Raw genomic sequence first — 12,538 nt, 5'->3', positions numbered from 1 at the left:
TACTTGTAGCATTTGCATTAATTCAACCCATTAATTTGGATTATTATCACAGAGAATGTTTCCTCTATCCCAGTATAATTTTCCAGACCTCCTGCGCTCATCAGGTCTTTGATATCTCTTCTGTTTGCATTGCTTGTGTAGGTTGTAGCAAGGGATGATGACCAAGGGCTGAACAGCAAGCTGACCTACATGCTGGTGGCTGGCAATGAAGAGGAAGCCTTCACTCTCTCGGGCAGCGGAGAGCTGCGCCTGGTGCGGAGCCTGGACCGGGAGGCCAAGGAGCAGTACCTGCTCCTGGTCACGGCTGCTGATGCAGGTGAGGCAACTAAAAACTCTCTTCTGCTGAGGTCAGTGCCCAGAATGCACTGGAAAACAGTGCATTCTGGGCAAAAACGTAAATATTTTCGTGGTGGTGGTCTGAAACTTTAATGGATGGAGATTGTGTAGCCGTGTTGAATGGAGATTTCTGTGAGGAGAGCCGGGCTTACCTGATGTCAAAGGGAATTTGGTTTCTGGAAATCAGGATTTTATGTCCGGTTTTCTGCTGTTAGTAGTACTCACTACAGATTTAGGTAGGTGGATTTTTGCCCTGCAGTAGTAAGTGGTCCTACCTAAGTCATAAGAACTTCATGCATGACTACAAATACCAGTTCAAACGCAAATACCAGTTCAAACGGCAATAAAACCCTATATAATGTTGGCATCACAAATGTGCAGAGGTCACACCTGTGGCCAGAAAACAGCTATGGACTACCCAGTTAATCTTACTGAAATCTTAGCCCTGAAAAGTAACAAGAATTTGCATTTCAGTATTTTAATTTTCTGCTTTGCTCAGCATCCAGTCATATGTTTGCTCCACAGTACCAAATGTATTCCAAGTTTTTTTCATTTTAAAACAGGACATGAAGTCTTGTTATGAAGATTAATTACACTTTCACTTGAGGTGTCCAAGCACAAAAGTTTGGTTTCAGATTTTGGTGTGAGTATTATTAACAAAGACATCCTGCATCATACTTTGGACTGATCTCCGGTCTCCCATGGTTTGATGGATTTAATTCACTGCAGAATTTGTTCCTGCTTTCTAGCAGTAAAAATAGAACCAAACCCGACTTGCTGACAAGTGAATACAGTTTTGTTTTCTGCCATGCTGTGTGCAGTATCTTGTGCCAGTGACAATAGCTATGGCTTATATTTTCCTATTGCAGCAGTGCTCAGGTATTCCACAGTCTGAGCACAGCCGAAGCTGCAAAACACAATTTTAGGGCTTGAGGTATCATTTGTCTTGTACTTTGGCTAGAGATGCTGTGTGCTTTATGGTTTTTACACTGGCTTTCCATTACTCTGTAGCCTCGAACTGCTCACTTGTGACTTGGACTCCCTTGAATGTCCTCATGTTCCTTCCGAAGCTGAGGCTGGATTTGTCTTGATGTCTCTTTGGTCTCTCAGTCCAAGCTGGCAGAAGTCAGTGAGGGCTGTACAGAACAGAGTACCCAAAGACTAAACTGATAAAAGGGGTGTCATGCAGCCAGCAATTATTGTCCTTCTTGGAAGAGGGAGGGGAGCAGTACTCAGCTGTACCCTGCTCCTAGCACTGTGTGTAAGCCAAGAGTTTGACCAGAGCACAGGCTTTTCCTAGACTCTGGTCCCTAAAGAAAAATACAAAATCTAGAAGCTTTAACCAACAGTTAAATCCAGCAGTCCCAAATGAAAATATTTACTTGTGTTGGGAGATCTCCGAGTTTCAGGTAATCCAGGGAGATGTTAATACATGAAGTGTGCATGGGACCTTTGCCATAAGTGGCTGACAAGAACAGCAGCATGTTTTATGAGTTCCTGTGTTTAAACATGTAGATATCACACTGATTAAACACTGTTTGAAACTTCCTTTTTAAATTTGCTATGTTCTTGTAAAGCTAATGCACAAGTTCCCATGCCCTCCTGCTAGTGTTAAAATGTACTAGCAAGTGTGTTCAGCAGTAACTTTAAGCTAAATGTAACTGCTCTGCTGTGTTTAAGTTTACAGCCTGACTAATCCACAGCTGGTGTGATTTGGGGTAATTTTCAGCCAGGCTGGTGAATAGCATTAGCTATCATCTTCTGGTTGCACTGAATACTTGTTCTGGATTCATACCAGCTAAGAATACATTGAAAACTATGCTAGCCACAATTTATCTAAGACATCACAGGAAAATAGAAGTCTTCCTTAGAAGTCAGTGGCAAAACTTAACTTGATTTCATGGAAGTGGGATGTGAACCGTAGGCATGGTAGATATCCAGGTGGTACCACACTGGCTGCTGCTAGTCAGTGCCTGCTTCATTAAATGAGGTATTTCTTGCCATGCTGGCAAAAAGATGGGAATAACACAATCTTGAAATGGATCATAAAAGTGTTTGGAGTATTTATGTTCTTGAGCAGCTGCTACATGTTTATAAAAGAAACTCTCACAGGTGTGTCCAGCTCTTTGCCTAACATAACCATTTCTTTGGAGTCTCTCAGTTTGTGTTTGTTTGATAATTCCTAGAAAGAAGGATTTTGCATACAGATCATTTATCCAGAAATATACATGCAAAACAGGTAGGGAAGCTGTGCCTGACAAAGTGTTGAAGAAAGCAGACTTGTCTGAAATTGTCCACATCCATGTTATATTTGAAAATGAGTCATGGAAAAGGTATTGTCCTTTGCACTTTGAGGTTGGCTTTTAATAGCTGTAATAAACAGTCTTTCAAGTAGTCTTTAGCAGCCCAAAGAACAGTCTTGCCATATATGGTGCATCTGATTTAAGGTTTGGGGGTTTTTTTACAGATAAAAATCATGGTACACATCCAGATGCAGTTAACTCTGGAAAAGTCCATCAAGAGCAAAATTCTGTCTGTCCAGCCCTCTTCCCAGTTTTCTTAGGGTCTGCATCTGAATTTTTATAGGCTGCACTGACTGGTTTAAAGTATTCAGAGATGATATCCTGCTCCTATAGAAGTCTATGCCAGCTCTTCCTGTTCTTTCCAGGAAGCAGACACAAATACATACTTAGAAGCACTGTTAGACATAAGAACTAATGGATTCCCAACTTAGTTTTGGCTGTTTTCCTGGTATCCTTATCCATAATCAAGGATTTCTTGCTTTTCTTATGTTTATTTTCACTTCATCAAGTCGTGACTGTGGATTCTTGCAGTGTTACCTTAGCCTGTGTAAGGGGAAGTTGCTGGAAGAAGGATGACTTGTAATTTTTCATTGTTTTTATCTTGAAGTGTCCATCCAATGCACCTTTATAGGTTTTACAGCATGCTTTGGCAGCAGGTACACCAAGTATATCCGCAAGGGAAGGATTAGGAGGTGGTAAAGTGTGGAGCCAGTAGGGCTGCATGGGATACAGTGCCTGTGCCCTCAGGGATCTCTGTGCTCTTTCACCGCACACAGGCATGCTCTCCCAGAGCCCAGATCTTAGTCCTGGGCACGTGAGAAGAACTGTGAGTAGTGAAGAGCTCAGCTGCTCATAAGCACTGGGGACAGGTCAGGTGGGGGACCACTGGTGGGACCACGTGCACCAGCAGTGGAAATCCGGGCGGTTGTTGAAGAAATGCTTTCCCAAGCAAGAGCTCCCCTCAGGCCCAGGGAAGTCAGTCATGATATATGCACTGTCCTGGCTCTGGCCCAACTATTCCTTGGCCTTGGCTGCTAATCCTCCGCCTGGTCCTCAGGGTGGATCATGGGTTGGTGCAGAGTCTTCCCTCTGTGCTAGGAAAGGGAAGAGACTGACAAAACAACTTCTGGCACTCAGCTCAGTGATTTGTGTCCACGCAGCCTGCCTCGTGCCCAGTTTCCATAGGACAGTCTGCACAAAGGGTTTTGATTCCTACCTTGGATTATCATCACTCTTCCCTCACTTCTGTACTTCCACTGTGCTCTCACTACGGCTGGGTCTCGGATACTAGACCGCCACTCCAGGCAAGGGGGGATTTATGAGGACACGCAAAGCATCCATCACTGGGAACATTCAGCATCTTCCAGAGCTGTACACCTGTGGCTTTGGTCGAGAAATAAAACATAATTCAACCCCGAAGCTTAGCCATCCCACTTTAGAGACCCTCTTGCAGCACAAGCTCTAAGACCAGACTGCATGAATTATAAATAGAGCGACAGGCAAGGTGATGGACTGTGGAATAACAGGAGAGTGTTTAGATTGCAGATGCTGCCCCAGAATGTCTGCTAACATAAACGCCAAGAAACCTACATGCAACTATTTGAATGTGTCTTCACGGGTCTGCTTCTACCACATAAATCTGTTCTGCTATGCTCTACCTTTCTTCATGGCAAAATGGTTGGGAAAAGAGACTTGCTACTTTTTGTTTTTTCACCCCATCTGGTGGGGATGCAGCACTAGGTAAACATTCAACTCTGGCAGCGTGACAAGAACTGGTGCAGCTGCTTTTATCATCCCTGTCTTTAACTCTTTGAGCAATTTTCTGGACAAATGTTAGCATTCCAACAGTCCTCCTCCTCTTATTTATTGATTGCAGGGATGTGGAATAGCACATCTGGAAACCTACTCACTGCCTGGGACTACTGTTTAAATAAACTGCAGCCACCATCTCTTGATTGGGTTGGTCAGAATGCCATATTGCCACAATGAAACCAAAATCAAGTTGTGATGTTTCTAATTAGAAGCTGTGTTCCTGTGTTTTGGGGTTTTTAAAATTTTATTTTCTTAAATAATCTATTTATTGATTTAGATAAATAGTCCCTAAAGAAATGAATCAGTGGACTGATTATTATATTTAGTTAGCTGCTCTTTGTATACATCCTTGGCCTGGATGAAAAACAACCTTATGTTTTTTCTTTAGAAAATGTTGGTCCCTGACTTATGCATTGTTTCCTTCAAGGATGTAGAAGGGCAACTAAGCAGAGAGGTTATATATTTCTCAGGAATTCTCTTCTGAGCTAGGCTTTTGGTTCCCTTCAATCCTAAAATCAAGTGAAAGATGACAGTGCAGTTGTGTTGTTTTTTTAACACATTTCAAGATATTTCCCAGTTTGGGGTAACAACAGAAGGACAGCTGTATTTTCTAGTAATGTTGAGAAAGTCTTAAGGCTCAACATTGTGTGAGATTTAAGTGGCTGGGCTTAAAGACATTTGTACTCATCCTGTTTCTTTAGCAGACACTGTATTTCTACCTAACACAGAGTCTACAGTGTGAAAAGATGTTGCCTGAAAAGAATGAATATTATTTTTAGAACAAATTTAGCTATTTTTAAATTTTGGTGCTGTCAAAACAAACAAGTAACTCACTTCAGCCAGAGATGTCCTGTTTGCCAGACTTTCTGTGCAATGTTTGCTGAGGCTTTGGTGAGCTAAATGGAGCTGATGTCTGCTCACCTTGGTGCTTATCAGTTGACAGAAGGATTGCTCTCTTCTGTGGCCTTGTTTTATAGCCACAGCTGTTTCAAAATGAATATTGGGTTCTGTCCCAGCTCTGTTTATTTCCTTGTCTTTATGGAAGTTCTTCCTTGTGTCAGTGCTGTCTTCTCTAGTCTAGTTTTAGTGGTTTTCTATTTCACAGGCTTTATTTTTTTTGCTCTTTTAATACTGGTACTAAAACTATTGTTGTGGTAGTTCTGCATGATTTTTTAATTTATTTCTAAATGGCACCGTAGGAGAACTGAAATGGCAACATTCGTCAATGAGTTCGTAGTGTTCATAGTGTCTTACCATCATCCAAAATCAGGAGACAAGAGAATTGAGAGTGGCATTTTGTGTGTGTGGGAATCTAATAGCAGGGTCTTGCCCTATCACAGAGCCTAGAAACTGTTAGCCCTGTGACATTTTTCTCTAGAAGACAAAAGCTCCAGAAACTATTTAGGAAGAGAGTTTGTGGCAGAGTCAGTCCAATATTCCCTAAGGAATTACTGTCAGGGAAGAGAGCATATCAGTGTCTATAGGATTTGACACATTTCCTCCCCAAAGGAGATGAGGGCTTTAGCCCATTCCCTCAGAGAACCGCCCCATGAGATGCACAACACAGCCCCAGCATGCCATTTGCTGGATTTCGTCCTCTTTTTGGACTTAAACCTTCATTATTAGATCAATATTTTCAAAATAGCCCAGCAAGAGTCTCTGGGCTAAATCCAAGCATGTAAGTTCTCTGGGGTGGGCTGCAGGAGAGACATTCAGGTTGGCAAAGGGCTCAGACTGACCAGCTCAAGCTGAAATATCTGTGAAAACAATGAAAGATTTTCACTCAGATTAACATAATGCACAGCACTTCATTTTCAAACCAACTCAAACTAGTTTCAGGGGGAAAAAAATCCAGGTATATCTCTTCAAAAAAAAAAAGATTCAGGCTCGTTTATTTAAACTGGAAAAGAAGCTAGAACATAATGCTTAATATGTAAAAATTTTCAGGTTAGAAAGAATTGTCTGTTTTTCGGTTTTCAAGGTGTAACACTTTCTCTCTTACCTCTTCATTCATCCATCTTGCTCTGATTAGTTTGGAACTTCTACATCTAAATTAATTTTAAATTGTTGTTCTGCTTACATCACTTACCTGTGAAATTCTATTTCATATCTGCTGATGAGATCTCTGGATGTAATCTGTTTTGCAGAAGAATACTTAGAGTAGTTCTTAAGCAGTTTATCAGCCTTTGACAAATACTAAGATTTTTCCAGCCTTGGTGATCTTAAACTGTTTTTTTAAATTAAACATTACACCTTATAAATTGTAAGTCTGCTAGCTCAATCTTCAAATACAAAGCTACAATTTCAGGAAGCCTTAATTGCAAGGATAAAACAAGTAAAACATGCACATATTGCCTGAACACTTAGCCTGCTGGTTAATCTTCTCTATTTATACAGGGTGTTTTTAAAGCGTAATTCAAAATTGTGCATTGCAGGAATTTCACTGTGGGATATTCAGGAGTCACAAGCCGTCAAAAATTGCCTTAGTCAGCAGTTCCTGCAGGAGCCAGCTTCTCTGTTTCTTCTGTTTACAGCAATAACTTATAACAAGGAGGAGTAATTTGGTGGTTTTAAGGAAATATTTTTTTAATGGCTCTGCCTTTCTTCTGAGTTGCAGTTCCACTTTCTTTCAATCTCACTTAGGTCGCCAGAGGCCGTGGGTGGGGCACATGGACAGGCCCACTCTCCCAGCACCGCCTGCCTTGCAGGCACAGGGAGATCATAAAATGGTTTGGGATGGAAGTGACCTTGAACCTCATCGAATTCCAACCTTCTGCCACAGTCAGGGGCACCTTCCATTAGACCAGGTCACTCCAAGCCCCATCCAAACTGGCCTGGGACCCTTCCAGGGACGGGGCAGCCACAACTTCCCTGGGCAACCTGTGCCAGGGCCTCACCACCCTCACAGGGAACAATTTCTTCCTCGCACCCTTACAACCAGTCATATGCCATGATTTTTATGAACATTAAGTTCAGCGTTTTCCTTAATTGTTCTTGTTTTGAACCATTTGGTTGCTCTGGAAATAAATGCGCTTCTGGCTAAGAAATGTGCAGTACGTACATGTGGGATTGTCAAACGTGAAGTTGTGCTAAATATATATTATACTTTATTGCATGTGTTTCCTTCTCAGTCAGTGTCTGTGTTCCTGTAGGTCTGTAACAGTGCTCCAGCTTTTTTTTACCTCTCTGGGTTAACAGCTGCAGGAAACTGCTCCTGATCAGAGGAGGAGAACAGGGATAGGGAAATGTGCATATACACCAGAGGCCTTAAAACTGCCCCTCTGTGTCCCTTTCTTACAACAGCATGTTAAATCAATCATAATGTGTTGTTGCCTCTGTTCTGAAGCCCTAAAGCTTAATGAATTCATAGGATGTAGTCAGTCAGGAATTTTGGTGTCCAAATTAAAAACCCATGTGGATAAAACCGGATGAGAGATCCCATTGTGCATCACCATTTTGGGACTAAGTTTTCTTTTGCACTCTCAAAACGAGTGTGAGTATCTGTGTTTGTGCACAAGCATCAGCCTAAGCATGGCTGGACATGTTGCTTGAACAAGGTTGGACTCTGATCCAGTGATTAATTTATTATTTTGTTTTCACTTTTGATGTTCTCAAATTTAGTTTCGTTTGCTCCCAGTTTATTTAGGCTGCTAGATGGGGGATGATACTGAATTTTCTAATACCTGATGTAGTACAGAGAGTCCCTTTTCCTTTTTTTTTTTTTTTTCTTGTTAGATAATCCCTGCAAAAGTACAGATCTGTCCCAGCTATCAATCTATTCCCTTGGGTTTTGAAGTACAAGTTCTGTTAAATCAAATTTGACACACTCAGAAATGTTGAAAATTTGAGTTTCCTGCATGGTCTCATTCACCACGGTCACCAGCTGACCTGACTGAGAGTACAGCTTCTAACTTTTTAATATCTTTTATTAGCCACTTACTTGAGCTTTTGTCTCAAAATAATCTAGGCTCACCAGTTTTTTTAAGACTTAGCATGACAGCCTGTGGTGAAAAATTGAGTAAGAAGAAAACAAAGCACAGTCAACATACCCAGCCAGGACAAATATTTGTGGTGCAATCTTGTAAAAAGAGCTGCTGCTTTTTCTCATTTCACATGCGCAGTTTCTTCTTTGTTCTTGGAAAAGAAGTTAAAGTCGTCCATGTTCCAAATCAAGGTTCATGTGCACTAGGAATGCAAAGTGTAATGCAGGCTTGTTGCATTTTCACTTAATCTAGCTCCATATTTATTTTAGGACTCACCAGTTGAGGGAGGCTCAGCACGCTCTGCATTTAAATGCATTTAGAAAGATTGGCCACTTTATTGTGAGAAAGGCCTTGTCTACTTGAGTGTAAAAGTTAATTCTCTGTGATAACACATACAAGTCCTAGTCCTGGGACTCATTCACAGTGTTTGACTGGAGAAGTGAAATCCGCTTTGTTGCAAAGCAACACATTTCAGTGAGGCAAAAATTCCATTTCTGTTAAATCGCTTTCCAATTTTCAGCATAATGATGTGTTTAATTTACCACAAAACATGGTAAACTGCCTGCAGTATGAGTCTTGATTAGCCATTTAGATTCATTTTATTTCATTTTAATCCTTTTTTTCTTTCATTTTAGTGAAATGTATCTGTGGCTTTTTTGCTTAAGTTTACTGTTAGTTTTCTAGCACGTGATTTAGATATCTTAGTGCTGGCAAAAACTTTTGAGTTCCTGCTTTCTGAAAGGAATGATGGTTTTACTATCTGCTGTGCTAACCATGGTGCAGACAGGACCTAGAAGCCATTAAGGCTTCAAACAATATGTGGATGGTGTGCTGGACACATTCTCCTATTTCTAATTTTTGCTGTGAGCCAAACAGCACCGTGCAGCCGAGATAATTTCCAATAGCATCATCTTTTCCTGAGCTTTCTTGAAGAACCTAAATGGCTTTGCAGGTTTCCTTCCATGGTTTTTTTTCTTGCTGCTCCAGTGCACTAAGTGCTCTGATCATTCCTCACTCACCCAGATGTGGTATGGAGAGGTGAACATGTACCAGAGCAGACACTGCCATGTGTTTGGGGATTCCACGGAGCCCAAACAGCTTCCTTTTCCCATTCCGCAGGACAAGGGACAAGCACATAGGGTGCTGTGGATAGACCAAGGCAAAAGTGAAAGTAGCCTTTAGGTGCATCCCTTGTGGGTGACTTTGTGGGTTCAAAGCATCAGCATAAGTGGGGGGAATGAGTGGCTTATGATGAGTTCATCCAGAAAGGTGTATTGTCCTCTCTTTGCTGGTTATCCAGCATTTGAGAAATAGAGATTGTCAGGTAAATTGTATTTCTCCCCACGGTCACCTTCCTGCATTTTGTTTCCTTTCTTCTACTTGTATTGATGCACAGAGCCATTATTTTTCATCCCACCTCTCCTGGACAGGGAGAGGAAAAAATTGAGAGGGCTTGTTACCATTTCTAAAGTGACAAATTGCAAATATCATCATATTTTTTGTGGTGATCAGCTGCAAGCAAGCATAGGTGAATGGAGCAGAAAACTTGCTTGTAGTTCTTTGCCACCTTGCTGGGACAAGAGAGATCGTGCCCCGTGCCCCTGCCTGACCCACATTCCCCATGGCTGTTTCTTCCTGTCGCTTCCTCCAGTGTCTCTTGCAGAGAGGAGAGCCACAGCCCAGTGCTGGCCGATCCCAAGGTGGCCTCTCATAACCTCTCTCTGTAACTCATCCTCTGCCACGGGCCCCCAAGGAGCAGGCTCCCAAGGTCTGCTCCTTCTCTTCATCCCCAGACACATGTTTACTTGCAGATGTAAGCAAAAAAGCTGAAATTTTTGGGAGAGCGTCCGTGGGAAGCAGTTTTCCCCCTGAACTCAGTGTTACTATTTTGACACTATCCCAGGTTAATCTCTGTTTCAACAATGACGTGTGTGGACGTCTGTGGGACCGTCTGCTTAGTGTATATGTACAGCTGCCACCTAGAAAATAAACTGTGCAGTTCACAGAAACAGACCTCAGCACACAGAGATGGGAAATTCAGAATAATAATGATAATACATGAATAGCACCATCTTATAAATTTTAAAGATTTGATACTCACTGAACAGGAACAGCCAACTTGATCTCTCCCATTTAGTTCACGTAGTCAATTTTATGTTCTCTGGTTATTCATCATTTGATGGTTCCTTCACTCCTCAATCCTTCTAGAAAACTTTTTTTCCAACATGGATATTCTAAGCCTCTGTGAGACATGGTATTTTGGGATTTGGGAAGAAACCTGCTAGTTGTATAACACCAGAGAAATACTCTAAATGAGGAGTGTCTGACAAAGAAAGAGTTGCTGCTTCTTCCGAAACATAGCCAGGCTATCATGAAAAATCACAGGAATTTTTAATGGAAGTTCACTGAGGGAAAAGTGTATGTTTGTGGCTTTAGCCCTCAGGGCTGTTTTTAAAAGTACTCAGAGGCTTGTGTGGCTGTGTACAGCAATTTTAGGTAGGTTGTAACATGTCTGGTTTATTAGGAAAGGTTTGGGGTCATCTTGTTTGTCTGGCTAATATTGCAGAATTTACACTGAATTTACTGCCCTTATTTATGCAAAATATTAAGAGCAGTTTGAATAAAATAGGGGTGATGCTCTACCATAATATGAATAACTGACTTGGGGGAGATTTGCTATTGAAGCAAAACTGAGAAATCTGGGAACTCAGCCTGACCATGGAAACTACTTCTCTCACCACAAATATGACATGTACATTTTATGAAACCTGCTTATTACCAAGGGCCAAATTCTGTGGTCCTTATGCAAGCACAGCTTTCACTGGAAGTTCACTGAGGACGGTAGAATTTGGCCCCGAGCTATTTCTTTTCCATATGAAATTACTTCATTTGTAATTTCCTCTTCTTACATTTCTCAGTAACTGCAGAAATGTGAGCTAGTAGTTTAATTTCAACTGAGTAAAAGCTTTGAGGACTCTCAGTGAAATTGCAACTTTATCTTTCGGTGTAACAGAATAAAGGAGTAAATTTGTGGACGTGATATTTTACTTAGAGGGAAAAAAGCATATTTGGGTAAGTACACAGACAGGAAACCAATGTAAATACGTGAGTTTTTCCATCTAAGTAAGAAGAGAAAGTTTTGGGGTTTTGAGCTGAGGAGCAGTGACTTGGGATGTTACAAACAGCTGAATTAATATTGGACTTCTGGGATGTCTCTGTGAGCACTCTGCAGCCACAAGCTAGTGTTGATGAGGTCTGGGTTACTAATGTTACCCCAGCTAATTTTGTTAGTGCAGTGCTCAGCCTTGGCTGGTACAGTCCCTTCTCTGAGGCTGACACAAATGAGCCCATACTGCACTGCATGGTGCCTTGGACACACTTCCAGGGAGGAAGGGGAATTGGAGAATAAGGGATTGGGGTATGAGGCAAAGGTTGGGATCTAAAGGCGCTGCCACCTCTGTTCATTTTTGTGACTGAACCCATGGAGTGAATTTTCTGGCCTTGGCTTTGACTTAGCAAATACGTTTAAAACAGCGAGTTTCAGGTTTTAGCTGTGAGCTAACTTTCTTTTCCAGGCTGAATTGCATTACTGATGCTCTTTGAATGTGACTTGCCCAAGATTAATTTCTGAATTATATATAAATTGTTTAATCAGCTGCAAAACTTTACAACTTTCAACCTTTCATTTCATTAGCTGCAAGATGAATGTCAATAAAATGCGTTTGGAAGGCCAGAGCTTGATGACACATGCAGCAAACGCCACTGAGGACTCTCTTTCGTTTAATGCAGTAATAATAAACACTTCACAGGCAATATTTCAGCAATCAAGAACACTTTTGCAGGCTTTTCTATCTATATGTGTTTGGCTAAATGACAAAATCGTGAGTTAAAAAAAAAAAGGCTAAAAAATGAGTCAGACTTATTGCCTTAATGTAACTTTCCTGGCTGAAAGCGTATTAATTGGCAGAGTGAATTACCTCAGACTAGAGCTGAGAAAGGCCTCTATTGTGTGATGTGAAACCTATACTCCTTGGCTTGCACGTTCTTTCCTCGGCGTTGTGATCCTTCCCCTCTGATCAGCAGCCTCCAAACCCAGCCTTGTGA

The 12,538-nt window shown here is 41.5% G+C and overlaps 1 protein-coding gene across 1 annotated transcript in view; it reads left to right on the top strand.

The window, feature by feature from the left end:
• FAT4 (FAT atypical cadherin 4) overlaps positions 1-12,538 on the top strand; it is a 126,432-nt gene that overhangs the window by 73,613 nt on the left and 40,281 nt on the right. The window contains exon 6 of the mRNA XM_042048511.1: positions 142-316. Coding sequence (XP_041904445.1) covers positions 142-316 — 175 coding nt within the window. The remainder of the gene's footprint in view (positions 1-141; positions 317-12,538) is intronic.

This window comes from Corvus kubaryi, unplaced genomic scaffold (genome assembly GCF_017639235.1).
Source record: "Corvus kubaryi isolate FWS band 111438036 unplaced genomic scaffold, C.kubaryi_AGA036_p1.0 67, whole genome shotgun sequence".
In the NCBI taxonomy this organism is placed as follows: domain Eukaryota; kingdom Metazoa; phylum Chordata; class Aves; order Passeriformes; family Corvidae; genus Corvus; species Corvus kubaryi.
The sequence above is the reverse complement of the archived record's forward strand: the minus strand, read 5'-3'. Positions and strand labels throughout refer to the sequence as shown.